We start from the raw sequence: 27,680 nt of genomic DNA on the forward strand, positions 1-27,680 counted from the left end.
TTCTTGTCTATTTTAGTAGGGCTTGTGCTAAAATGGCACACACACACATACACACACACACACACACTAGAATAGAAGATACTAGTGGACGTTTTAGCAATAGTATACAGAAATCTGAACCTTAAACTAATAGTGACCAGACACTATATCATACTTTCTATATATATATATATACACAGTTTAGATTAAAAGGTTAGGGTGTGGTATTCAGTCAAATCCGTGACATATTGTTTAGTACAGTAATGCCTTTTCAAAACCAAGGCAACTGTACACTATATTATTTTATTTTGGATTCATAGACATGCATACGTTTTCCTTGACCAGAAAATACATGCAAAGTAGATGAATGATTTGCTCCACGAAATATGAATCTATTCTAGAATGCAGTTGAATGAATGGGACTATTTGAAGTTATGAAAAGGACCAAAGGAAACAATATATTTGTATTGTACAAGTACAGTACGTGGCATCGCCCGTGACGCAGTTACAAACGCACGCACCTAGAAGATTCGATATGGAGGTCTCTGTTTCTAACTAGGATCAATTCAATAATCCCTATTCAATCTATCCTGTGCATTATTCTAAATATTTCATGAAACAAATGCAACTAAATGTATCTCTATTAACCAACAAAATTCACATCTTGAGAATGTGAAATGATGCACCGACTAAAACATTTACGGTTTAAATCTAAAACTTGATGCTTGAACGGTATCATTTATCAGAGGGAAAGCTAAAAGTAAGCAGGTGGCAACATAGCTGCGGCCAAAGAGACAGACAGGCAACTATCGTCAGCACACTTTACAGGGAACTAGATGGCTACTTAGTATCATTTGCACATTAAAGAAAGTAACAATGTTGCAAGCTAATTCAAACTACGGGAGCACTGATCTGTTAGCCAGTCGGCCAATGCAACCTTGTAAAAACGTTAGGTAACATTTTATGACAGCTATATCCATATATTATGTTTAGTGTTTATATGGCACAGTACGGGGGTTGGGTCGAGAAGAAAAATGCTGATTCAGATCATGTCTTTGCGATTCGTTTTCCACTTGCCCTCCCACCCCACATTTGATCGTTTATACTACACATTTAATTAATTTGAACGATGTACTCAACCCTTTGTAACATTTTGTAATTGAATGCAGTTTCTTTTGATTATGTTCTAGTTCAGCACATATTTCATTTGAACATACGGGGGGGTGGAGTAGATTCTCGAGAGGGGTGTCATGAGCGGATTTTGGGGAGGGGTCCGTGAACCAAACCTTTGGTACTCTAAAACGTGGGTGTGACAGCGAGGTAGTAAAAATCTGTTCTGGAAATAAAATCATTATCCGTAACTTTTAATAAACTTATTTTAGCAACTACATCGATTGGCTTGCTTCCTCTGACAATGTAAAAATATATATATATATATTCGTTTGCAATTCGCCTCAATCTAGTTTCGGTGTCAAACTAAAGATTTCAACATCAACTAAACGTGGCTGTCCCACCATAGTCATATTAACATAGTAATAGACGAATTGCTAGTCACCCTTGCTAGCTACAGTAGATTTAGATTGAAATACTAGGTTACAATTATTGTTGAAATCTATATTTCATGGCTAACGAACATAAACTACAGTTAGCGTTTGTTTATTTTTAGTTAGTTACTAAACTATTACTAACAGTGCAGCTATCTAGCCTGCTAAAATGCGTACCTTGAGAAAATACATCCTCGTCCGATGAAGAAACGATCATTCTTGCAACAACAAAAAAACATAACCCTTTTAAATGCAATTCAAAAAATATAAATTAATTCGTTAAATATGTTTTTCTACCCAGACATTCATTCTCTTGCAGAAGAAGTTTGAAAATGGCGCCAATGCAGTGCATCGGCAGCTCTACACACACTGGTGACACCGAGAAAAAGGGGAAAAAAATTTATATAAATGTGAACGGTCAAATTATATTTTTTTACAAAATGAATGAGGTGTGTAATCGTCGGCCTAATCCATATTGCTATTCACTTTTGCTTAAAATTGCTCCTATGATTTAATTTAATTTTTTTTGTTCAATTGTAATAACCGTCAAAGCTTGTTCTAGTCGTAATGCAGCACGGGAAATGACATAATCGGTTTTGTTTTGAATTTCCAAACCGGGAAAGGGTGAAATGGGAGGATTTGTCGCCCCCTCTAGCATGAGTTCATCAATGCATTTGTTCAGCAACGTATGCCTATGAATTTCACTCCTCAACCGGGCCAGAAGATAGGCCTTGAGCTGTAGAGCAGGGTCCTGCCCCCCCACGTTCTGGGTTTTGCCCCAGCACTACACAGCTGATTCAAATAACCAACTCATCATCAAGCTTTGATTATTTTAATCAGCTGTGTAGTGGAGGGACAAAAAAACAAAACAGGGATGCAGGACCAAGTTTGGGAAACCCTGGCCTAGAGGACATAAAACGCCTTGACTAGAATGGTAAACTATTTGTTTAACCAGCATGTAATATGCATTAGATATATTTTCAGATAAGAATACGCTGTCTTCAAAATATGTACGCTACTATGTAGTTCTGTGTGTACAAAGATGGAACTCAGCCATTCAGTTGGCATCCGGCCTGCAACATTCTCCTGTTTCTCAGATGCCTTGCTCAAATGATGGACAATAAATAGCTCTTCATCCAATGTTGATACTTCTTTTTCTGGAACAGAGAGTGAAGGGAGAGAGACAGAAAGAGATGGGGAGACAGAGGGAAAGAGAGAGAGAAACTCCCAACAGTGGAACTATTTTACTAGCAATTAAAGCATACATGTCATACCATATCTCTGGTATGGTACAAGTCATCTAGTGGTTCAGAATGGTAGGCCTTATTTCTTCTTTGGTGAGGTTTAACAGCGATTGGCATACAATATGTTGCATTACTGCCCCCAACTAACCATTACACTTTGTGATACAACATGGGGAAGGGGAACCGGGGAAAATAAAACAAAAGAAATGTATATTTTTATTTTATAATTGTTTTATTTTTCCCAGTTCCTCTTCCCCATTTTGATTCACAAAATACTAATTCAAACCCCCTATACTCATTCAAACCCATTACATTATACTAATACTTTAACCCGATCTGATCCTACCCCAGGCCAACGACCTGAGAAGACCGGGACACTACCACTCAACACACCCTGTAACTTTTCTGAAGTCAAATCTCGTACCCCCAAGTACTTCTCTGCAGCTGCTACCACAACATCTATTTTCGCTGACTTACTTAGGGGTTGTGACCATTGGGGATCAAGGGGATAGTCAGTCAACAACATATGAAATTACAGAAGGAAACAGTGTTTTTTTTTTTAAGTGTAGTTTTCCATTCAAACAGCAGATTAGTATATGTACTTACACAACCAAAAATTATCATTTACCTAGAGCTCAGAACTAAAAGCAACAACAACCTAAGCTAGGTCTTTACAGTCCACCAGTCTCACCTCACTTTCATTTGCGCAAACGGAAGGACAGAGTCGAGTAGGTCCCATTATCCATAGTTCCTGACAAGTGCTTGTGACATCACTATGGTCTCTAGATTGTAGAACGTAGATAATTAGATCATTGTTTTTAAATGGATCTCTATGTATTTCTTGTTATAAATATGTGACTTGGGTCTTTGGCTGCTCTCTACCCAGCATTGATGTTGTCTGATATGTATGAACTGTAAAACAATATATATATATTCTATAATGTACAACCCCATTCCATGTTAAGTCAAGTATATATGAACTGTAATATCTTTCCTGCTAAAATAAAGTATTATGAAAAATACACACACATACAGTGGGGCAAAAAAGTATTTAGTCAGCCACCAATTGTCCAAGTTCTCCCACTTCAAATGATGAGAGAGGCCTGTTATTTTCATCATAGGTACACTTCAACTATGACAGAAAAAAATGAGAAGGAAAAAAATCCAGAAAATCTCATTGTAGGATTTTTTATGAATTTATTTGCAAATTATGGTGGAAAATAAGTATTTGGTCACCTACAAACAAGCAAGATTTCTGGCTCTCACAGACCTGTAACTTCTTCTTTAAGAGGCTCCTCTGTCCTCCACTCGTTACCTGTATTAATGGCACCTGTTTGTACTTGTTATTAAATCAAATTTATTTATATAGCCCTTCGTACATCAGCTGATATCTCAAAGTGCTGTACAGAAACCCAGCCTAAAACCCAAAACAGCAAGCAATGCAGGTGTAGAAGCACGGTGGCTAGGAAAAACTCCCTAGAAAGGACAAAACCTAGAGAAAGAAACCTAGAGAGGAACCAGGCTATGTGGGGTGGCCAGTCCTCTTCTGGCTGTCCCGGGTGGAGATTGTAACAGAACATGGCCAAGATGTTCAAATGTTCATAAATGTTCATAAATAATAATAATCACAGGCAGAACACTTGAAACTGGAGCAGCAGCACGGCCAGGTGGACAGCAAGGAGTCATCATGTCAGGTAGTCCTGAGGCATGGTCCTAGGGCTCAGGTCCTCCGAGAGAAAGAAAGAGAGAGAGAGAATTAGAGAGAGCATACTTAAATTCACACAGGACACCGGATAGGACAGCAGAAGTACTCCAGATATAACAAACTGACCCTAGCCCCCGACACATAAACTACTGCAGCATAAATACTGGAGGCTGAGACAGGAGGGGTTATCAGTATAAAAGACACCTGTCCACAACCTCAAACAGTCACACTCCAAACTCCACTATGGCCAAGACCAAAGAGCTGTCAAAGGACACCAGAAAAAAAATTGTAGACCTGCACCAGGCTGGGAAGACTGAATCTGCAATAGGTAAGCAGCTTGGTTTGAAGAAATCCCAGGAACGGTGAGCCAAAATCCCAGAACCACACAGGGGGACCTAGTGAATGACCTGCAGAGAGCTGGGACCAAAGTAACAAAGCCTACCATCAGTAACACACTACGCCGCCAGGGACTCAAATCCTGTAGTGCCAGACGTGTCCCCCTGCTTAAGCCAGTACATGTCCAGGCCCGTCTGAAGTTTTCTAGAGAGCATTTGGATGATCCAGAAGAAGATTGGGAGAATGGCATATGATCAGATGAAACCAAAATATAACTTTTTGGTAAAAACTCAACTCATCGTGTTTGGAGGACAAAGAATGCTGAGTTGCATCCAAAGAACACCATACCTACTGTGAAGCATGGGGGTGGAAACATCATGCTTTGGGGCTGTTTTTCTGCAATGGGACCAGGACGACTGATCCGTGTAAAGGAAAGAATGAATGGGGCCATGTATCGTGAGATTTTGAGTGAAAACCTCCTTCCATCAGCAAGGGCATTGAAGTAACTGTAATTTATCATAGGTACACTTCAACTGTGAGAGACGGAATCTAAAACAAAAATCCAGAAAATCACATTGTATGATTTTTAAGTAATTAATTTGCATTTTATTGCATGACATAAGTATTTGATACATCAGAAAAGCTGAACTTAATATTTGGTACAGAAACCTTTGTTTGCAATTCCAGAGATCATACGTTTCCTGTAGTTCTTGACCAGGTTTGCACACACTGCATCAGGGATTTTGGCCCACTAATCCATACAGACCTTCTCCAGATCCTTCAGGTTTCGGGGCTGTCGCTGGGAGATATGGACTTTCAGCTCCCTCCAAAGATTTTCTATTGGGTTCAGGTCTGGAGACTGGCTAGGCCCCTCCAGGACCTTGAGATGCTTCTTACGGAGCCACTCCTTAGTTGCCCTGGCTGTGTGTTTCGGGTCACTGTCATGCTGGAAGGCCCAGCCACGACCCATCTTCAATGCTCTTACTGAGGGAAGGAGGTTATTGGCCAAGATCTCGCGATACATGGCTCCATCCATCCTCCCCTCAATACTGTGCAGTCGTCCTGTCCCCTTTGCAGAAAAGCATCCCCAACGAATGATGTTCTCACCTCCATGCTTCACGGTTGGGATGGTGTTCTTGGGGTTGTACTCATCCTTCTTCTTCCTCCAAACACGGCGAGTGGAGTTTAGAACAAAAAGCTCTATTTTTGTCTCATCAGACCACATGACCTTCTCCCATTCCTCCTCTGGATCATCCAGATGGTCTTTGGCAAACTTCAGATGGGCCTGGACATGCACTGGCTTGAGCAGGGGGACCTTGCGTGCGCTGCAGGATTTTAATCCATGACGGCGTAGTGTGTTACTAATGGTTTTCTTTGAGACTGTGGTCCCAGCTCTCTTCAGGTCATGGACCAGGTCCTGCAGTGTAGTTCTGGGCTGATCCCTCACCTTCCTCATGATCATTCATGCCCTACGAGGTGAGATCTTGCATGGAGCCCCAGACCAAGGGTGATTGACCATGATCTTGAACTTCATCCATTTTCTAATAATTACGCCAACAGTTGTTGCCTTCTCACCAAGCTGCTTGCCTATTGTCCTGGAGCCCATCCCAACCTTGTGCAGGTCTACAATTTTATCCCTGATGTCCTTACACCCTCTCTGGTCTTGGCCATTGTGGAGAGGTTGGAGTCTGTTTGATTGAGTGTGTGGGCAGGTGTCTATTATACAGGTAATGAGTTCAAACAGGTGCAGTTAATACAGGTAATGAGTGGAGAACAGGAGGGCTTCTTAAAGAAAAACTAACAGGTCTGTGAGAGCCGGAATTCTTACTGGTTGGTAGGTGATCAAATACTTATGTCAGGCAATAAAATGCAAAGGATTTACTTAAAAATCATACAATGTGATTTTCTGGATTTTTGTTTTAGATTCCGTTTCTTATCGTTGAAGTGTACCTATGATAAAAAATACAGACCTCTACATGCTTTGTAAGTAGGAAAACCTGCAAAGTCGGCAGTGTATCAAATACTTGTTCTCCCCACTGTATATATATATATATATATATATATATATATTTATATATATATATATATATATATATATATATATATAAACAGTTGAAGTCGGAAGTTTACATACACATATAAACTCAGTTTTTCAAAATTCCTGACATTTAATCATTTAATTTTGGTCAGTTAATTCCCTGTCATGGTCAGTTAGGATCACAACTTTATTTTAAGATTGTGAAATATCAGAATAATAGAAGAGAGAATGATTTATTTCAGCTTTTATTTCTTTCATCACATTCCCAGTGGGTCAGAAGTTTACATACGCTCAATTAGTATTTGGTAGCATTGCCATTCCTCCTGACAGAGCTGGTGTAACTGAGTCAGGTTTGTAGGCCTCATTGCCCGCACACGCTTTTTCAGTTCTGCCCACAAGTTTTCTATAGGATTGAGGTCAGGGCTTTGTGATGGCCACTCCAATACCTTGACTTTGTTGTCCTTAAGCCATTTTGACACAACTTTGGAAGTATGCTTGGGGTCATTGTCCATTTGGAAGACCCATTTGCGACCAAGCTTTAACTTCCTGATTGTTGTCTTGAGATGCTGCTTCAATATATCCACATAATTTTCCTGCCTCATGATGCCATCTATTTTGTGAAGTGCACCAGTCCCCCCTGCAGCAAAGCACCCCCACAACATGATGGGGGCTTGCAAGCCTCCCCCATTTTCCTCCAAACATAACGGTTCTATTTCTGTTTCATCAGACCAGAGGACATTTCTCCAAAAAGTACGATCTTTGTCCCCATGTGCAGTTGCAAATCATAGTCTGGCTTTTTTATGGTGGTTTTGGAGCAGTGGCTTCTTCCTTGCTGAGTGGCCTTTCAGGTTATGTCGATATAGGACTCGTTTTACTGTGGATATAGATACTTTTGCACCTGTTTCCTCCAGCATCTTCACAAAGTCCTTTGCTGTTGTTCTGGGATTGATTTGCACTTTTCGCACCAAAGTACGTTCATCTCTAAGAGACAGAACGCGTCTCCTTCCTGAGAGGTATGACGGCTGCATGATCCCATGGTGTTTATATTTGTGTACTATTGTTTGTACAGATGAACGTGGTACTTTTCAGGCATTTGGAATTTGGAGGTCTACAATTTTTTCTGAGGTATTGCCTGATTTTGATTTTCCCATGATGTCAAGAAAAGAGGCACTGAGTTTGAAGATAGGCCTTGAAATACATCCACAGGTACACCTCCAATTGACTCAAATTATGTCAGTTAGCCTATCAGAAGCTTCTAAAGCCATGAAATAATTTTCTGGAATTTTCCAAGCTGTTTAAAGGCACAGTCAACTTTGTGTATGTAAACTTCTGACCCACTGGAATTGTGATACAGTGAATTATAAGTGAAATAATCTGTCTGTAAACAATTGTTGGAAAGATTACTTGTGTCATGCACAAAGTAGATGTCCTAACCGACTTGCCAAAACTATAGTTTGTTAACAAGAAATTTGTGGAGTGGTTGAAAAACGAGTTTTAATGACTCCAACCTAAGTGTATGTAAACCTCTGACTTCAACAGTATATATATATACACACACATATATATATATATATATTATAGAATGTACCATGCCTTGCAAAAGTATTCACCCCCTTGGCATTTTTCCTATGTTCTTGCATTGCAACCTGTAATTTAAATGGATTTTTATTTGGATTTCATGTAATGGACAAACACAAAATAGTCCAAATTGGTCAAGTGAAATGAAAAAAATATATATTTCTAAAGATGATTATTTTTTAAACTGAAAAGTGTTGCGTGCAATATGTATTCACCCCTTTTGCTATATATCTGTTATATCTGTTACATACTGTCACTGTCCCTTCCTCCCCCTTCCTCCTATTTTGCTGATCTAGACATTTGGTTTAGGCAAACTCTGACCAGGGCAAATCACACACACGCACACACCTCACAACAACCAGGCAATGTATACAATTTACATCCGTGTTAAATACATTAAGCAAATAGCTACTTATTTAATTAATCTATAGATACAGCTACATGCAAAATAGCACTAGCACACCTACATATGTATGTGTCATTGACAACCTGTTTATTCAATAGAAAATAATTGCGGAATAGAACGTCAAATGGAAGTGACATCAAACTCACTCCTGTGATGAGGTGTAAAATGCATGTAAACCAGCACACAATCCCAACGCTCCCTGTGTGTATATCTACATTATGTGTGTGCATATCTATGCATGTATGTGTGTATGTCTATATCTATGTGTGTGTGTTTGTGTATATCTGTGTGTGTGTGTGTGTGTATATCTATGTGAGTTTGTGTGTGTATATCTATGTGTGTCTGAATGTGTGTTTGTGTATATCTATGTGAGTTTGTGTGTGTGTGTATATCTATGTCTGTGTGTGTGTGTGTATATCTATGTGAGTGTGTGTATATCTATGTGTGTGTGTGTATATATCTATGTGAGTGTGTGTATATCTATGTGAGTGTGTGTGTATATCTATGTGTGTGTGTGTGTATATCTATGTGTGTGTGTGTATATCCATGTGAGTGTGTGTGTGTTTGTGTGTATATCTATGTGAGTGTGTGTATATCTATGTGTGTGTGTGTGTTTGTGTGTATATCTATGTGTGTGTGTATATCTATGTGTGTGTGTGTGTATATCCATGTGAGTATGTGTGTGTATATCTATGTGTGTGTGTGTGTGTATATCTATGTGTGTATATCTATGTGTGTGTGTGTTTGTGTGTGTGTATATCCATGTGAGTGTGTGTGTTTGTGTGTATATCTATGTGTGTGTTTGTGTGTATATCTATGTGTGTGTGTATGTGTGTGTTTTGTAATTCTATGAATCTTACCCAGTTGATTAACTCACCCAAATCTTAAATGCCCAGATAAATCTACCCTGATTGATTTGACGGCCTCTCTTTTAAATTGCACATTCAACAACTTAAAAAATAAATTGAAGCTGAAATTGGGATTTTATTTTAGGAATAAGGCCTGTTTTTCTTTTGAAGCCAGAAGGAGACTAGTATCAGCTACATTTATGCCGTTACTAGACTATGGGGATATTTTATATATGAATGTTTCCACTCAGTGTTTGAGATCAATTGACACCCTTTACCATGGCACTTTGTGATTTATTTTAAACTGCAAAACCTTACGCACCACTGCACTTTGTCTACCAGGGTGGGCTGGCCTTCTCTAGTCACTCGTAGGCTCAGTCACTGGTACACTTTTATTTACCAGGGTGGGCTGGCCTTCTCTAGTCACTCGTAGGCTCAGTAACTGGTACACTTTTATTTACCAGGGTGGGCTGGCCTTCTCTAGTCACTCGTAGGCTCAGTCACTGGTACACTTTTATTTACCAGGGTGGGCTGGCCTTCTCTAGTCACTCGTAGGCTCAGTCACTGGTACACTTTTATTTACCAGGGTGGGCTGGCCTTCTCTAGTCACTCGTAGGCTCAGTCACTGGTACACTTTTATTTACCAGGGTGGGCTGGCCTTCTCTAGTCACTCGTAGGCTCAGTCACTGGTATACTTTTATTTACCAGGGTGGGCTGGCCTTCTCTAGTCACTCGTAGGCTCAGTCACTGGTATACTTTTATTTACCAGGGTGGGCTGGCCTTCTCTAGTCACTCGTAGGCTCAGTCACTGGTACACTTTTATTTACCAGGGTGGGCTGGCCTTCTCTAGTCACTCGTAGGCTCAGTCACTGGTATACTTTTATTTACCAGGGTGGGCTGGCCTTCTCTAGTCACTCGTAGGCTCAGTCACTGGTACACTTTTATTTACAAAGACATTTTGGGGTTACTGCCTTTTAATTTGTGCATTTTATTGTTCAGAAATGTGGTGGGTCGTCTCTTCGTTCGCTGGACTTTATCCTGCTAACTGTTCCAAATGTCCCAACTGACTTTGGTAAAAGGGCTTTTATGGACTCTGCGCCATCGTCTTGGAACACCTTACAAAATACTTTTAAACTGGAAGAACTTGTCCCGATTGGTGTTTTTAAATCACTGATGAATGATTTTGAGGCTGATTCCCTGACCTGTCAATGTTTTTAATTTGCTGTTTTATACTCTTGTGAATTCAATGGTTTTTACTGGATTACTTGTAGTTTTTCATGTTGTCTGTCTGTAATATTTTTGTAATGACTTGGTGCTGCCTATCTTGGCCAGGGCTCTCTTGAAAAATAGATTTTAATCTCAATGAGCCCTTCCTGGTTAAATAAAATAAATTAAAAATATTTATGTGTGTGTGTGTGTATATCTGTGTGTGTATATATCTCACTCCTGTGATGACGTGTAAATGCATGGAAACCAGCACACAATCCCAACGCTCCCTGTGTGCATGTGTGTGTATATCAACAGTATGTGTGTGCATATCTATGCATGTGTGTGTATATCTATCTAAGTGTGTGTGAATGTGTGTTTGTGTATATCTGTGTGTGTTTGTGTATATCTATGTGTGTGTGTGTGTGTGTGTATATCTATGTGTGTGTGTGTGTGTATATCTATGTGTGTGTGTGTGTGTGTATATCTATGTGTGTGTGTGTGTATATATCTGTGTGTGTGTGTATATATCTGTGTGTGTGTGTATATATCTATGTGAGTGTGTTTGTGTGTGTGTATATCTATGTGAGTGTGTGTTTGTGTGTATATCTATGTGTGTGTGTATATATCTGTGTGTGTGTGTGTGTATATCTGGGTGTGTATCTGTGTGTGTGTGTGTGTGTGTGTACATCTATGTGTGTGTGTATATCTGGGTATGTATCTGTGTGTGTGTACATCTATGTGTGTGTGTGTGTGTATATCTGTGTGTGTGTATCTGTGTGTGTGTGTTTTATCTGTGTGTGTGTGTGTGTGTGTTACTCCCTCACAGAACTGTATAATGCCAACAGTCCCAAACAGGAACCTTGCTCAGGGACCTTGTCGGTCGGCTGATCGTTAGACGTTGTTGTCATAACAACCACCATGTATGCAGGCTGATATAATACTCCTTTCAATAGCCCCAAGTCATTGAGTTGAGCTGTGCTCACGCTACTTTGTTCTCCTGTGTGGTTTTAGTAATGTCCCTATTCTGTGACTGACTCCTTTGACGATCATCATACATGAAAACATGCAGGAGACAGAACAGAACTGAAGGAAATGTTTACCGACAACATTCATCTAAACGTGTCCAAACAACAAGAATAAAAACTAACCGGTAACACTTGGTTTGAACTTTACGTCATAACACTCCTTATTATTATCTTATTTAACTAAGTCAAATTATTATTTACAATGATGGCCTAGGAACAGTGGGTTAACTGCCTTGTTCAGGGGCAAAATTACAGATTTTTACCTTGTCAGCTCAGGGATTCGAACTTGCACCCTTTCAGTTACTGGCCCAACACTCTAACCACTCATCTACCTGCCGCCCCTACACTCTAACCACTAGTCTACCTGCTGCCCCTACACTCTAACCACTAGTCTACCTGCCGCCCCTACAGACTAACCACTAGTCTACCTGCCGCCCCTACACTCTAACCACTAGTCTACCTGCTGCCCCTACACTCTAACCACTAGTCTACCTGCCGCCCCTACAGACTAACCACTAGTCTACCTGCCGTCCCTACACTCTAACCACTAGTCTACCTGCCGCCCCTACACTCTAACCACTAGTCTACCTGCCGCCCCTACACTCTAACCACTAGTCTACCTGCCGCCCCTGCAGTCTAACCACTAGTCTACCTGCCGCCCCTGCAGTCTAACCACTAGTCTACCTGCCGCCCCTACAATCTAACCACTAGTCTACCTGCCGCCCCTACAGACTAACCACTAGTCTACCTGCCGCCCCTACAGACTAACCACTAGTCTACCTGCCGCCCCTACACTCTAACCACTAGTCTACCTGCCGCCTCTACACTCTAACCACTAGTCTACCTGCCGTCCCTACAGACTAACCACTAGTCTACCTGCCGCCCCTACACTCTAACCACTAGTCTACCTGCCGCCCCTACACTCTAACCACTAGTCTACCTGCCGCCCCTGCAGTCTAACCACTAGTCTACCTGCCGTCCCTACACTCTAACCACTAGTCTACCTGCCACCCCTACACTCTAACCACTAGTCTACCTGCCGCCCCTGCACTCTAACCACTAGTCTACCTGCCGCCCCTGCACTCTAACCACTAGTCTACCTGCCGCCCCTACAGACTAACCACTAGTCTACCTGCCGCCCCTACAGACTAACCACTAGTCTACCTGCCACCCCTGCACTCTAACCACTAGTCTACCTGCCGCCCCTACAGACTAACCACTAGTCTACCTGCCACCCCTACACTCTAACCACTAGTCTACCTGCCGCCCCTGCACTCTAACCACTAGTCTACCTGCCGCCCCTACACTCTAACCACTAGTCTACCTGCCACCCCTGCACTCTAACCACTAGTCTACCTGCCGCCCCTACAGACTAACCACTAGTCTACCTGCCGCCCCTACACTCTAACCACTAGTCTACCTGCCGCCCCTACACTCTAACCACTAGTCTACCTGCCGCCCCTACAGACTAACCACTAGTCTACCTACCACCCCTACACTCTAACCACTAGTCTACCTGCCGCCCCTACACTCTAACCACTAGTCTACCTGCCGCCCCTACACTCTAACCACCAGTCTACCTGCCGCCCCTACACTCTAACCACTAGTCTACCTGCCGCCCCTGCACTCTAACCACTAGTCTACCTGCCGCCCCTACAGACTAACCACTAGTCTACCTGCCACCCCTACACTCTAACCACCAGTCTACCTGCCGCCCCTACAGACTAACCACTAGTCTACCTGCCACCCCTACACTCTAACCACTAGTCTACCTGCCGCCCCTACACTCTAACCACTAGTCTACCTGCCGCCCCTACAGACTAACCACTAGTCTACCTGCCACCCCTACACTCTAACCACTAGTCTACCTGCCGCCCCTACACTCTAACCACTAGTCCACCTGCCGCCCCTACAGATTAACCACTAGTCTACCTGCCACCCCTACACTCTAACCACCAGTCTACCTGCCGCCCCTACACTCTAACCACTAGTCTACCTGCCGCCCCTACACTCTAACCACTAGTCTACCTGCCGCCCCTGCACTCTAACCACTAGTCTACCTGCCGCCCCTACAGACTAACCACTAGTCTACCTGCCACCCCTACACTCTAACCACCAGTCTACCTGCCGCCCCTACAGACTAACCACTAGTCTACCTGCCACCCCTACACTCTAACCACTAGTCTACCTGCCGCCCCTACACTCTAACCACTAGTCTACCTGCCGCCCCTGCACTCTAACCACTAGTCTACCTGCCGCCCCTACAGACTAACCACTAGTCTACCTGCCACCCCTACACTCTAACCACCAGTCTACCTGCCGCCCCTACAGACTAACCACTAGTCTACCTGCCACCCCTACACTCTAACCACTAGTCTACCTGCCGCCCCTACACTCTAACCACTAGTCTACCTGCCGCCCCTACAGACTAACCACTAGTCTACCTGCCACCCCTACACTCTAACCACTAGTCTACCTGCCGCCCCTACACTCTAACCACTAGTCTACCTGCCGCCCCTACAGATTAACCACTAGTCTACCTGCCACCCCTACACTCTAACCACCAGTCTACCTGCCGCCCCTACACTCTAACCACTAGTCTACCTGCCACCCCTACACTCTAACCACCAGTCTACCTGCCGCCCCTACACTCTAACCACTAGTCTACCTGCCGCCCCTACACTCTAACCACTAGTCTACCTGCCACCCCTACACTCTAACCACCAGTCTACCTGCCGCCCCTACACTCTAACCACTAGTCTACCTGCCGCCCCTACACTCTAACCACTAGTCTACCTGCCACCCCTACACTCTAACCACCAGTCTACCTGCCACCCCTACACTCTAACCACTAGTCTACCTGCCACCCCTACACTCTAACCACCAGTCTACCTGCCACCCCTACACTCTAACCACTAGTCTACCTGCCACCCCTACACTCTAACCACCAGTCTACCTGCCACCCCTACACTCTAACCACTAGTCTACCTGCCACCCCTACACTCTAACCACCAGTCTACCTGCCACCCCTACACTCTAACCACTAGTCTACCTGCCACCCCTACACTCTAACCACCAGTCTACCTGCCACCCCTACACTCTAACCACTAGTCTACCTGCCACCCCTACACTCTAACCACTAGTCTACCTGCCACCCCTACACTCTAACCACCAGTCTACCTGCCGCCCCTACACTCTAACCACTAGTCTACCTGCCGCCCCTACACTCTAACCACCAGTCTACCTGCCGCCCCTACACTCTAACCACTAGTCTACCTGCCGCCCCTACACTCTAACCACTAGTCTACCTGCCACCCCTACACTCTAACCACTAGTCTACCTGCCACCCCTACACTCTAACCACCAGTCTACCTGCCGCCCCTACACTCTAACCACTAGTCTACCTGCCGCCCCTACACTCTAACCACTAGTCTACCTGCCGCCCCTACACTCTAACCACTAGTCTACCTGCCACCCCAACACTCTAACCACTAGTCTACCTGCCACCCCTACACTCTAACCACTAGTCTACCTGCCGCCCCTACACTCTAACCACCAGTCTACCTGCCGCCCCGGTAGCCTAGTGGTTAGATGATTATTATGGAATCAGAATCAGCTTTATTTGGTGTAATATGACCCATAATTCGAATAATGTGCTAGCAAACAACCATTACATTTCAACAGTTGGATGACAATGACATTAGTGCATTAGATCGATCCATGGGAAGCAATGGTAATGTATTAATCCCTTATAATATTCCAGTTATTTCCCCCTAAAACACTAAAACATTAACAGTCCAGACATACACATTTGATTTCCCACAAACAAACAAAAAACACAGAGGGAAAACAAAACTGGTCGACGTGATGTCATAATGAATGTAAAACTGGGTGTAATGATGTCATTTCAACCAGTTTTGCTCACTGGGTATAAAAAGAAAAAGAAAACGCTGTGCAATTCAATTCAACAGTCTTTAGGAGTGATGCAGTCTCTTCACAGTGATTTGACTCATCCTTTCGTTTGAAGAAGCGGCGTCTAATCCGTCATCGATTAATTGTGACATCACCGACACCAGGATTCCATTTTATGTGATGACACTCACCATAGAATTAGAATGATTAGAAGGATTCTATAGTGATGGGCCTTCTCATAGAGATTGAACCCTGGAGAGGAATTTCTAGTACGAAATCTGCGGCACAAACTGTCCCCCATCTTGCCTGGGACTGGGTCAGAGGGATGTCATATCCTGTACCTCCAGCAGCATCGCGTCCTGTTCCGTCCTCAGCTGGTCTCGAGCCTGGAGGTGAACCACCAGCTCAGTGCTCAGGTCTGATGACACACACACACACACACAAAATGTAAGGTCAAAGGCAGTGTTTAACAGATCATTTGACAAAGGTGAAATTAAGGTAAAATAACGAGGTTAGTATAACTTCTTAATGAAAAAGGTGAAATATACTGCATCTATTAAATATAATGTAGCCTATATCTAATATCAAAGTATATCCAGTGTATTAGCCGAGTGACCCTCACCTTGTATTGCCTTATTGAGAGAGTTTCTGTGAGTGTTGAGTTCTTTGAGACTGGAGGCCTGCAGGTCACTATGGTCTCGCTTTCTATTCTTCAACAGTGGATCACCACACACTAGGCTCTGAGACACAGGGGACAGAGTGAAGGGCAGAATAACTGGTTAGACCCTGAGACACAGGGGACAGAGTGAAGGGCAGAATAACTAGTTAGACCCTGAGACACAGGGGACAGAGTGAAGGGCAGAATAACTAGTTAGACCCTGAGACACAGGGGACAGAGTGAAGGGCAGAATAACTGGTTAGACCCTGAGACACAGGGGACAGAGTGAAGAGCAGAATAACTGGTTAGATCCTGAGACACAGGGGACAGAGTGAAGAGCAGAATAACTGGTTAGACCCTGAGACACAGGGGACAGAGTGAAGAGCAGAATAACTGGTTAGATCCTGAGACACAGGGGACAGAGTGAAGAGCAGAATAACTGGTTAGACCCTGAGCCACAGGGGACAGAGTGAAGGGCAGAATAACTGGTTAGACCCTGAGACACAGGGGACATGGTGAAGAGCAGAATAACTGGTTAGATCCTGAGACACAGGGGACAGAGTGAAGAGCAGAATAACTGGTTAGACCCTGAGCCACAGGGGACAGAGTGAAGGGCAGAATAACTGGTTAGACCCTGAGACACAGGGGACATGGTGAAGGGCAGAATATAAGATAACTGAGGATAAAACCGAAGAACCAAACACTGTGGGCCTCGAGGACAGTACGATGATCAGCCCTTAGTCCCTCCCTCCTAACCACTCCAGTAGAGGTCAAGGGTTGTATCAGAAGGCAAGGGAAAGTAAGCGCCACATTGCTTAAACCTATAATCTCTCTCACCTTCCGTTTCTGTTCTGTTCTCAGCTTGTTTTTGAGTGCACTCAGAGCAGCCTTGAAGCCTGATGATTTGCTTTTGGTTGCAGCTGGGGACTGGGGCTGCTGGGACACCTGCACGCCGGAACCATTCTTTACCACCATTTTGGAATTCTGTGTGGCCAAAACAAAATGGTGACAGGGCTTTAAGATCGAGATTTGGAATTAAAATAAACGTTTATTTTCTTTCTGATTGATATTAGTTGTAGCACTCTACCTATGACTGACCTTTTGAGGGTGTACTTACCTTTGTGCAAATCGTTACCCCAGAATCCTCCTCCTCTTCTTCGCTCCCGCTGTCATTGATGAAGCACAGCTGGAGGTTCATCTGATTTGAAAGACTGAGGAGGACGAACCATTTTTTTGTTGGTGTTAGAATCATGAACAAATCCCACTTGTGTGATGAAACGGCGGGAGAAGCGTAAAGGTCAAAGGTGAGACACAAACTCACAACCTTGTGGGCAAGAATCAGTCTATACTGTAGTTTTATTTTAGTAAATCGGTCTAGATGTAGTTTTATTTCAGTAAATCGGTCTAGATGTAGTTTTATTTTAGTAAATCGGTCTAGATGTAGTTTTATTTTTGTCACACCCTGACCATAGTTTACTTTGTATATTTCTATGTTTTGGTTGGTCAGGGTGTGAGCTGAGTGGGCATTCTATGTTTCATTGTCTAGTTTGTCTATTTCTATGTCTGGCCTGATATGGTTCTCAATCAGAGGCAGGTGTTAGTCATTGTCTCTGATTGGGAACCATATTTAGGTAGCCTGGGTTTCACTGTGTGTTTGTGGGTGATTGTTCCTGTCTCTGTGTTTGCACCAGATAGGACTGTTTTGGTTTTCGTTATTTTCGTTCTTTGTTTTGTAGTGTTTGTATTGATTCGTATTTTACGTTTGTTTATTAAACATGGATAGCAATCTACACGCCGCATTTTGGTCCGACTCTCCTTCACCACAAGAGAACCGTTACAACTTTAGTAAATCGGTCTAGATGTAGTTTTATTTTAGTAAATCGGTCTAGATGTAGTTTTAGTTGATTCATCGGTCTAGATGTAGTTTTAGTTGATTCATCGGTCCAGATGTAGTTGATTTAGCGGTCCAGATGTAGTTTTAGTTGATTCATCGGTCCAGATGTAGTTTTACTTGATTAAATCGGTCTAGATGTAGTTTTAGTTGATTCATCGGTCCAGATGTAGTTTTACTTTATTAAATCTGTCTAGATGTAGTTATAGTTGATTCATCGGTCCAGATGTAGTTGATCCATCGGTCCAGATGTAGTTTTATTTTATTAAATCTGTCCAGATGTAGTTGTAGTTTATTAAATCTGTCTAGATGTAGTTGTAGTTTATTAAATCTGTCTAGATATAGTTTATTAAATCTGTCTAGATGTAGTTTATTAAATCTGTCTAGATGTAGTTTATTAAATCTGTCTAGATGTAGTTTATTAAATCTGTCTAGATGTCGTTTATTAAATCTGTCTAGATGTCGTTTATTAAATCTGTCTAGATGTAGTTTATTAAATCTGTCTAGATGTAGTTTATTAAATCTGTCTAGATGAAGTTTATTTGTCACGGATCCCCCCGGTACTGCTGCTCATTCTTTTCACCAGTTCCGGAGGTCTACATCACTACTGGCTTCATTATCATCAACCCCGGACTGTCTTGTCTGATAACACACACCTGGTTCCCATTTCCCCTGATTAGCATGTTATATTTGTGTCCTCTTTTGTTTAGGTACAGCCCAGTGTTTTTGTATACGTGTTTGTTTAGGGTGTATTAAAAACCCTTATTGTGTATTCCTGCGCCTGTCTCCAAAATCCTTTACACCAGCGTGACGTAGTGTATTCATCGGTCTAGATGTCCTTTTAGTTTATTCATCGGTCTAGATGTCCTTTTAGTTTATTCATCGGTCTAGATGTCCTTTTAGTTTATTCATCGGTCTAGATGTTGTTTTAGTTTATTCATCGGTCTAGATGTTGTTTTAGTGTATTCATCGGTCTAGATGTCCTTTTAGTTTATTCATCGGTCTAGATGTCCTTTTAGTCTATTCATCGGTCTAGATGTCCTTTTAGTTTATTCATCGGTCTAGATGTCGTTTTAGTCTATTCATCGGTCTAGATGTCCTTTTAGTTTATTCATCGGTAAAGATGTCGTTTTAGTGTATTCATCGGTAAAGATGTCGTTTTAGTGTATTCATCGGTAAAGATGTCGTTTTAGTGTATTCATCGGTAAAGATGACGTTTTAGTGTATTCATTGGTAAAGATGTCGTTTTAGTGTATTCATTGGTAAAGATGTCGTTTTAGTTTATTCATCGGTAAAGATGTCGTTTTAGTTTATTCATCGGTAAAGATGTCGTTTTAGTGTATTCATTGGTAAAGATGTCGTTTTAGTGTATTCATCGGTAAAGATGTCGTTTTAGTGTATTCATCGGTAAAGATGTCGTTTTAGTGTATTCATTGGTAAAGATGTCGTTTTAGTGTATTCATCGGTAAAGATGTCGTTTTAGTGTATTCATTGGTAAAGATGTCGTTTTAGTGTATTCATTGGTAAAGATGTCGTTTTAGTTTATACATTGGTAAAGATGTCGTTTTAGTTTATGCATTCAACCATTGTAAAAAAACAATTCAAAGACATGATTATCAATGCCAGGGTTGCTGCATTACTATCTGGCTGGGGACTGTACTTTTACTATACTGTTTCGTAGACAGCATCATGCTTCGTACCGAGCGGTCAGGGCTGTCACGCGGCTATTGCAGTCCTCCGCCTCTCCTCCGTCCTCCCAGCTGTCTTTACTCTTCCCTCGATCTCTCTCTCCTGGCCGGCTCATGGACAGCACCTTCCCTCGTTCCAGGACACTGGAAGACTAGAAATTAATTAGATTTAGGAAGCGCAAGATATGGAGGGTATCCCTTGTATGTAAAACCTTTGGTTACTAACTATAACTTTAGTTACTAACTATTGTGTATGTGGTATCTTTCAACCAGAGATGTAGTGTTACCTCACGGAAACACTGTTTCAGCACCTTCTTTTTATTTTGAGTGAGTGTTGAGTCACCTATTTTCTATTTCAGAAACATACTTTAAAAGTAAAGGGAGCGGTACTTTATTCACTGTGACCAGCGTTTACCCATGTTATTTTATGTTGAACTACATCACTGCTTTCAATGCAAAACTAGCCACTGAACAGAGCACTTGACTTAATGAAATTCCATTCATGGAAACATTTGTTTGTAACACAGCTTCACTGACACACATAGCACACTTCCCTCCAACAAACAGATCACAGGCCTAAACTGTATCACCTGTCCCCATCCTTCAGTAACTGACAGTATTCAAACCCTGACCCTTGCCTTCTCCCACCTCATCCCCCTCTGCTCTCTATGTGCCCATCTCCTCTCCCTGTCCAAAAACCCCTGCCCCATCCATAAATAACAGACAGCATTCAACTGTAACCTCTGACACACATACACACACCTTTGTCTTCTCTCTCTTTTCCTCTTCCTGTTTCTCTAGCTCGGCGATGCGCAGGCTCAGCGCCTCCCAGTGCATTATGGGTAGGCCCAGGTCATCCTCTCCGTACGAGCCCTCCTGCCACACCAACGCTGCTCCCTCTGCATCTTCATCCTCCTCCTCTTCATCACCTTCCTCTTCAGCCTCGCTCTCTTTCTCCTCTTCCTCCATCTCGTCGCTCTCTTTCTCCTCTTCCTCCATCTCGTCGCTCTCTTTCTCCTCTCCCCGCTCCCTCTCTCTCTCCTTTACTCCCTCCATCTCTTGTGTCAGTAGGAGAGAGTTCCAGGGTGGGTAGATTTCACACTGCTCTGGGGAGGACGGGGCAGTTCTGTTGGTATAACAGAAAGATTAAATAGTTCTTTATTAATACTTTATAAACAGGCTATAAATAAATACGAACCTACTGTTAAAACAACTATATTACACTGCTTGGTGTTAGGCCTGCTACTTCAAAATTATGATATGCAAGGAGACAATTTGACTTTGAAGAAGCTATAAACATTATTCAAAGGTACATATTTTAGGATGACTTGAAGTTAGTGACAACAGAGGAGACAAGATACGTTTGTTTTTAAAAATATACATTTTTTAAATTACCTTTAACTAGGCAAGTCAGTTAAGAACAAACTCTTATTTACAATGACGGCCTACCCCGGCCAAACCCTAACCCGGACAATGCTGGGCCAATTGTGCGCCGCCCTATGGGACTCCCAATCACGTTGTGATACAGCCTGGAATCGAACCAGGGTATGTAGTGACGTCTTGAGCACTGAGATGCAGTGCCTTAGACTGCTGCACCACTCGGGAGCCCATGGAAAATTGACATGGAACATACTGAATCCTTGGAAAACTAATATCAAGAGTTCCAATGTACTAATGATACTATGCTAACAGTGTCTATTATGTGGCAACAGCAGTAGTGTAAAGTACTTAAGTAAAAATACTTTAAAGTACTAAACACCAGCCTCAACGTCAACAGTGAAGAGGCGACTCCGGGATGCTGGCCTTCTAAGCAGAGTTGCAAAGAAAAAGTCATATCTCAGACTGGCCAATAAAAAGAAAAGATTAAGATGGGTAAAAGAACACCGACACTGGGTAGAGGAACTCTGCCTAGAAGGCCAGCATCCCGGAGTCGCCTCTTCACTGTTGACGTTGAGACTGGTGTTTTGTGGGTAATATTTAATGAAGCTACCAGCTGAGGACTTGTGAGGCATTTATTTCTCAAACTAGACACTCTAATGTACTTGTCCTCTTGCTCATTTGTGCCCCGGGGCCTCCCACTCCTTTTCATTCTGGTTAGGGCCAGTTTGCACTGTTCTGTGAAGGGAGTAGTACACAGCGTTGTACGAGATCTTCAGTTTCTTGGCAATTTCTTGCATGGAATAGCCTTCATTTCTCAGAACAAGAACAGAATGACGAGTTTCAGAAGAAAGTACTTTGTTTCTGGCAATTTTGAGCCTGTAATCAAACCCACAAATTCTGATGCTCCAGATACTCAACTAGTCTAAAGAAGTCCAGTTTTATTGCTTCTTTAATCAGAACAACAGTTTTCAGCTGTGCTAACATAATTAATTGCAAAAGGGTTTTCTAATGATCAATTAGCCTTTTAAAATGACAAACTTGGATTAGCTAACACAACGTGCCATTGGAACACAGGAGTGATGGTTGCTGATAATGGGCCTCTGTTGCCTATATAGATAACTTTAAAAATCATCAGTTTCTAGCTACAATAGTAATTTACAACATTAATAATGTCTACACTGTATTTCTGATTAATTTGATGTTATTTTAACGGACAAAAAATGTGCTTTTCTTTTAAAAACAAGGACATTTCTAAGTGACCCCAAACGTTTGAACGGTAGTGTGTGTATATATATATACAGTGCATTTGGAATTATTCAGACCCCTTGACTTTTTCCACATTTTGTTATGTTACAGCCTTATTCTGAAATTTATTAAATTGTTCCCCCGCTCATCAATCTACACACAATACCCCATAATGATGAAGCAAAACAGGTTTTGATTCCATTTTAGCCAATTTATTTAAAAAATAAATAAATAATGGAAATATCACATTTACATAAGTAATCAGACACTTTTCTCAGTACTTTTGAGTACTCAGTACTCAGCATCTTGGCAGCGATTACAGCCTCGGGTCTTGGGTATGATGCTACAAGCCCACCCATGGCTATACCCCTGCCCAGTCATGTGGAAGCCGTAGATTAGGGCCTAATGATTTCATTTCAATTGACTGATTTCCTTATATGAGTGTAAAATCGTTAATTGTTGCATGTTACGTAAAAACAATTCACCGTAAACATTTATATGTATACTACGGACTCTGACATTGCTCGTCCTAATATTTCTTAATTCCGTTATTTTACTTTTAGATGTGCGTGTATTGTTAGGTATCACTGCACTGTTGGAGCTAGGAACACAAGCACTTCGCTACACCCTGCAAAAACATCTGCTAAATATGTGTATGCGACCAATAACATTTGATCTGAAGTGTGTACAGTGCAAGACTGCATAATCACATAAATAAAGTTAGACCAAGGAAAAGTGTTTTCAAGACTGAAACACCAGAAAGGCGACAGTAAGTGAGTGTGTAGGTCTAGGGGAAGCCTAGAGAAAACGAGAAGTGACACATGACACGTATCGATAGAAGTAGGACATAAGTATATTGTTTAGTTAGCCAGTGATCGATTGTGTAACCTAATAGCTATCAGAATCACTTACCAAATTCCCCCCGGAGTAGAAACTTCTTGACCTGTCAAACCGTGGGAGACGATGATTGTGCCCACATAACTTTCTATCTCTTCCTTGAGCAAAAAAATCTTCCTAGTTTCCCTTTATTTCTCCTTCCTCCTCTCCCTCCTTACTTTCCACCCTTATTTTCATTCCCCGGTTCTTTCATTCTGAATTTCTTGCTCACTTTAACCGGAGTAGGGCGTTGAACTGCAAGACTATCCAACGTGTGTTCTGCGGTTATGATTGAAATGATCGTTTGTTACAAGTGGCGCAGTTACATTAGTAGCCTAAAAGTTATAACGGTTTATAGTAGCCAAGAAAATCCACTAATTTGTGCGCCAAAACAATAAAAGCAAAAGTGTAAACCTTCAGGAATTTCACGGCTTTTCGGTAAGGACACACAGGGAGCAAGAGAGACGAAGGGTGGAGAGAAATGACGGGCTGAAGAAGTAACGAAAAATTGCTAGGTATCCAATTTCACCGTTTTTACTGGACTACTGACATTCAACCGAACTGAAGAAAGTACATTTGATTGGGTGACTTTAAATTCTGATTGACAGGGAGATGACAGCAAGGAGAACACAGACAATTGTTAGTGAACTGTGTTTAGTAACTTCGTAGGCTATTCCCTTTGTACCATTTGTATTTGGGCAAGAAGTCACACGCCAGCAAATCCTTACAAGTTGATAATATATGCACACTAATAATTCGATGTTGAAATTATTATGGCTCTAGGCAGGTTATGCAATAGGTTGTAAACACTTTACTCTGTTTATGTTAGTCGATGTAAGGTGAAAATACATCGATTAAATATATTCTGAAAGTGAATACATTTGTGATTCTAATGCAGTTTCTTTTTTATGCAGAAGTTTAGGTCTAACTATTGTGATTCTCGCCACAATTTGAATTCTTTCACATGGGGCTGATTTATTTGCATGTAATCTATTATCTTTATTAATGATTTGGTTTAAATCCCTCTAAAACCAAGGGATTAGTTCAATGTCATTATGTCATCGTAGTGGAGATGATTTACGATGACTGGTGTGTGTGTGTGCGTGTATGTGGGTGACAAGACAGGAACAGTGACGCACAGTTTTAGGCCTTAATTAAGGGTGATTCCTCACGTAATCCTATATTTCTGTGCTTACACTGCCGTCTTGTGGCCAAACCAAGACACTACAACCTCCTTTACGAAACACGCAAAATTGATAGATTGTAATTTATTAGAAACTGGAAGAGGTTAAATGTGTTAAAGATGTATTTTGTCTTGTACATGTACTTAGTATATACTGCAGTCAGAGGGAAAATGAATACTTGTACAATACTTGTACAGTGCAGTCAGGCTCCTGAGTGGCGTAGCGGTCTAAGGCACTGCATCTCAGTGCAAGATGCGCAAGATGCGTCACTACACTATATCATCTCGTCATGATTGGGAGTCCCATAGGGCGGTGTGCAATTGGCCCAGCGTCACCAGGGTAGGCTGGCATTGTAAGTAAGAATTTGTTCTGACTTGCCTAGTTAAATAAAGATTGAATAAAAAATAGCACAGTGTCTGAAGCTTATGATTTTGGTAGACTCAGCAATACTTTTAATTTAACCAGGCATGTCCGTTAAGAACAAACTCTTTATGCACAATGACAGCCTACCCCAGACGACGCTGGGCGTCACCCTATGGGACTCCCAATCACCACAGGTTGTGATACAGCCTGGAATCAAACCAGGGTCTCTAGTGACGCCTCTTGCACTGAGATGTCGTGCCTTAGACCGCTGCACCACTCGGGATCCACGATTAGCTTTTATCAAAAATTGACCTTCCACAGTAAAGATATACAGTATACTGGGTTGTATAGACTGTAGGCAATATGATTTGGGTTATCAGTCTGTTTGTTGTGACATTTTCCTCACAAATTATCCGATGTAATTCAATATGAGAGTTAACATAAATCTAAAATGACTCTGTATCACAGGTCAGAGACAAGTTCATAAAATCAAATACAATTTTATTAGTCACATACACATAAACTCAGCAAAAAATGAAATTTCCTCTCACTGTCAACTGCGTTTATTTTCAGCAAACTTAATTAACATGTGTAAATATTTATATGAACATAACAAGATTCAAGAACTGAGACAAACTGAAGAAGTTCCACAGACATGTGACTAACAGAAATGGAATAATGTGTCCCTGAACAAAGGGGGGGTCAAAAGTAACAGTCAGTATCTGGTGTGGCCACCAGCTGCATTAAGTACTGCAGTGCATCTCCTCCTCATGGACTGCACTAGATTTGCCAGTTCTTGCTGTGAGATGTTACCCCACTCTTCCACCAAAGCATCTGCAAGTTTCCAGACATTTCTGGGGTGAATGGCCCTAGCCCTCACCCTCCGATCCAACAGGTCCCAGACGTGCTCAATGGGATTGAGATCCAGGCTCTTCGCTGGCCATGGCAGAACACTGACATTCCTGTCTTGCAGGAAATCACGCACAGAACGAGCACTATGGCTGGTGGCATTGTCATGCTGGAGGGTCATGTCAGGATGAGCATGCAGGAAGAGTAGGATGTCTTCCCTGTAATGCACAGTGTTGAGATTGCCTGCAATGACAACAAGCTCAGTCCGATGATGCTGTGACACACCGCCCCAGACCGTGACGGACCCTCCACCTCCAAATCAATCCCGCTCCAGAGTACAGGCCTCGGTTTAACGCTCATTCCTTCGACGATAAACGCGAATCTGACCATCACCACTGATGAGACAAAACCGAGACTTGTCAGTGAAGAGCACTTTTTGCCCGTCCTGTCTGGTCCAGCGACGGTGGGTTTGTGCTCATAGGCGACGTTGTTGCCGGTGATGTCTGGTGAGGACCTGCCTTACAACAGGACTACAAGCCCTCAGTCCAACCTCTCTCAGCCTATTGCGGACAGTCTGAGCACTGATGGAGGAATTGTGCATTCCTGGTGTAACTCGGGCAGTTGTTGTTGCCATCCTGTACCTGTCCCGCAGGTGTGATGTTCGGATGTACCGATCCTGTGCATGTGTTGTTACACGTGGTCTTCCACCGCAAGGTTGATCAGCTGTCCCTCCTGTCTCCCTGTAGCACCGTCTTAGGCGTCTCACAGTACGGACATAGCTATTTATTGCCCTGGCCACATCTGCAGTCCTCATGCCTCCTTGCGGCATGCCTAAGGCACGTTCACACAGATGAGCAGGGACCCTGGGCATATTTCTTTTGGTGTTTTTCAGAGTCAGTTGAAAGGCCTCTTTAGTATCTTACATTTTCATAACTGTGACCTTAATTGCCTACCGTTTGTCAGCTGTTAGTGTCTTAATGACCATTCCGCTGGTGCATGTTCATTAATTGTTTATTGTTCATTGAACAAGCCTGGGAAACAGTGTTTAAACCCTTTACAATGAAGATCTGTGAAGTTATTTAGATTTTTACGAATTATCTTTGAAAGACAGGGTCCTGAAAAAAGGACGTTTCTTTCTTTGCTGAGTTTATTTAGCAGATGTTATAGCAGGTGTAGCGAAATGTTTGTGTTCCTCCAACAGTGCAGTAATGTCTAACAATACACACATCTAAAAGTAAAAGAATGCAATTAAGATATATAGAAATATTAGGATGAGCAATGTCGGAGTCAGAGTGAATATATACAGTACCAGTCCAAAGTTTGGACACAACTACTCATTCCAGGGTTTTCCTTTATTTTTGACTATTTCTACATTGTAGAATAATAGTGAAGACATCAAAACTATGAAAAAACACATATAGAATCATGTAGTAACCATAAAAGTGTTAAACAAATCAAAATATATTTTATAGCCACCCTTGATGACAGCTTTGCACATTCTTGGCATTCTCTCAACTAGCTTCATGCGGTAGTCACCTGGAATGCATTTCAATTAACAGGTGTGCATTGTTAAAAGTTAATTTGTGGAATTAATTTCCCACTTAACGCGTTTGAGCCAAACAGTAGTGTTGTGACAAGGTAGGGGTGGTATACAGAAGATAGCCCTATTTGGTAAAAGACCAAGTCCATAAAATGTCAAGAACAGATCATTTAAGCAAAGAG

General features: G+C 42.2%; 1 protein-coding gene across 1 annotated transcript; it reads right to left on the reverse strand.

The window, feature by feature from the left end:
* Positions 1–4,443: 4,443 nt before the first annotated feature.
* LOC109882633 (cilia- and flagella-associated protein 251-like) lies at positions 4,444–24,052 on the reverse strand. The gene is made up of 8 exons (XM_020474729.2): positions 23,599–24,052; positions 20,824–21,187; positions 20,074–20,213; positions 17,600–17,693; positions 17,320–17,466; positions 16,447–16,564; positions 16,166–16,242; positions 4,444–4,494 (listed from the first exon to the last, which is right to left on the reverse strand). The coding sequence occupies exons 2-8, from the start codon at positions 21,115–21,117 to the stop codon at positions 4,453–4,455; spliced, it is 912 nt and encodes a 303-aa protein (XP_020330318.2). The 5' UTR covers positions 21,118–21,187; positions 23,599–24,052; the 3' UTR covers positions 4,444–4,452.
* Between the last annotated feature and the right edge of the window lie 3,628 nt (positions 24,053–27,680).

The sequence above is a fragment of the Oncorhynchus kisutch genome, linkage group LG16, assembly GCF_002021735.2.
Source record: "Oncorhynchus kisutch isolate 150728-3 linkage group LG16, Okis_V2, whole genome shotgun sequence".
NCBI classification, from domain to species: Eukaryota; Metazoa; Chordata; class Actinopteri; order Salmoniformes; family Salmonidae; genus Oncorhynchus; species Oncorhynchus kisutch.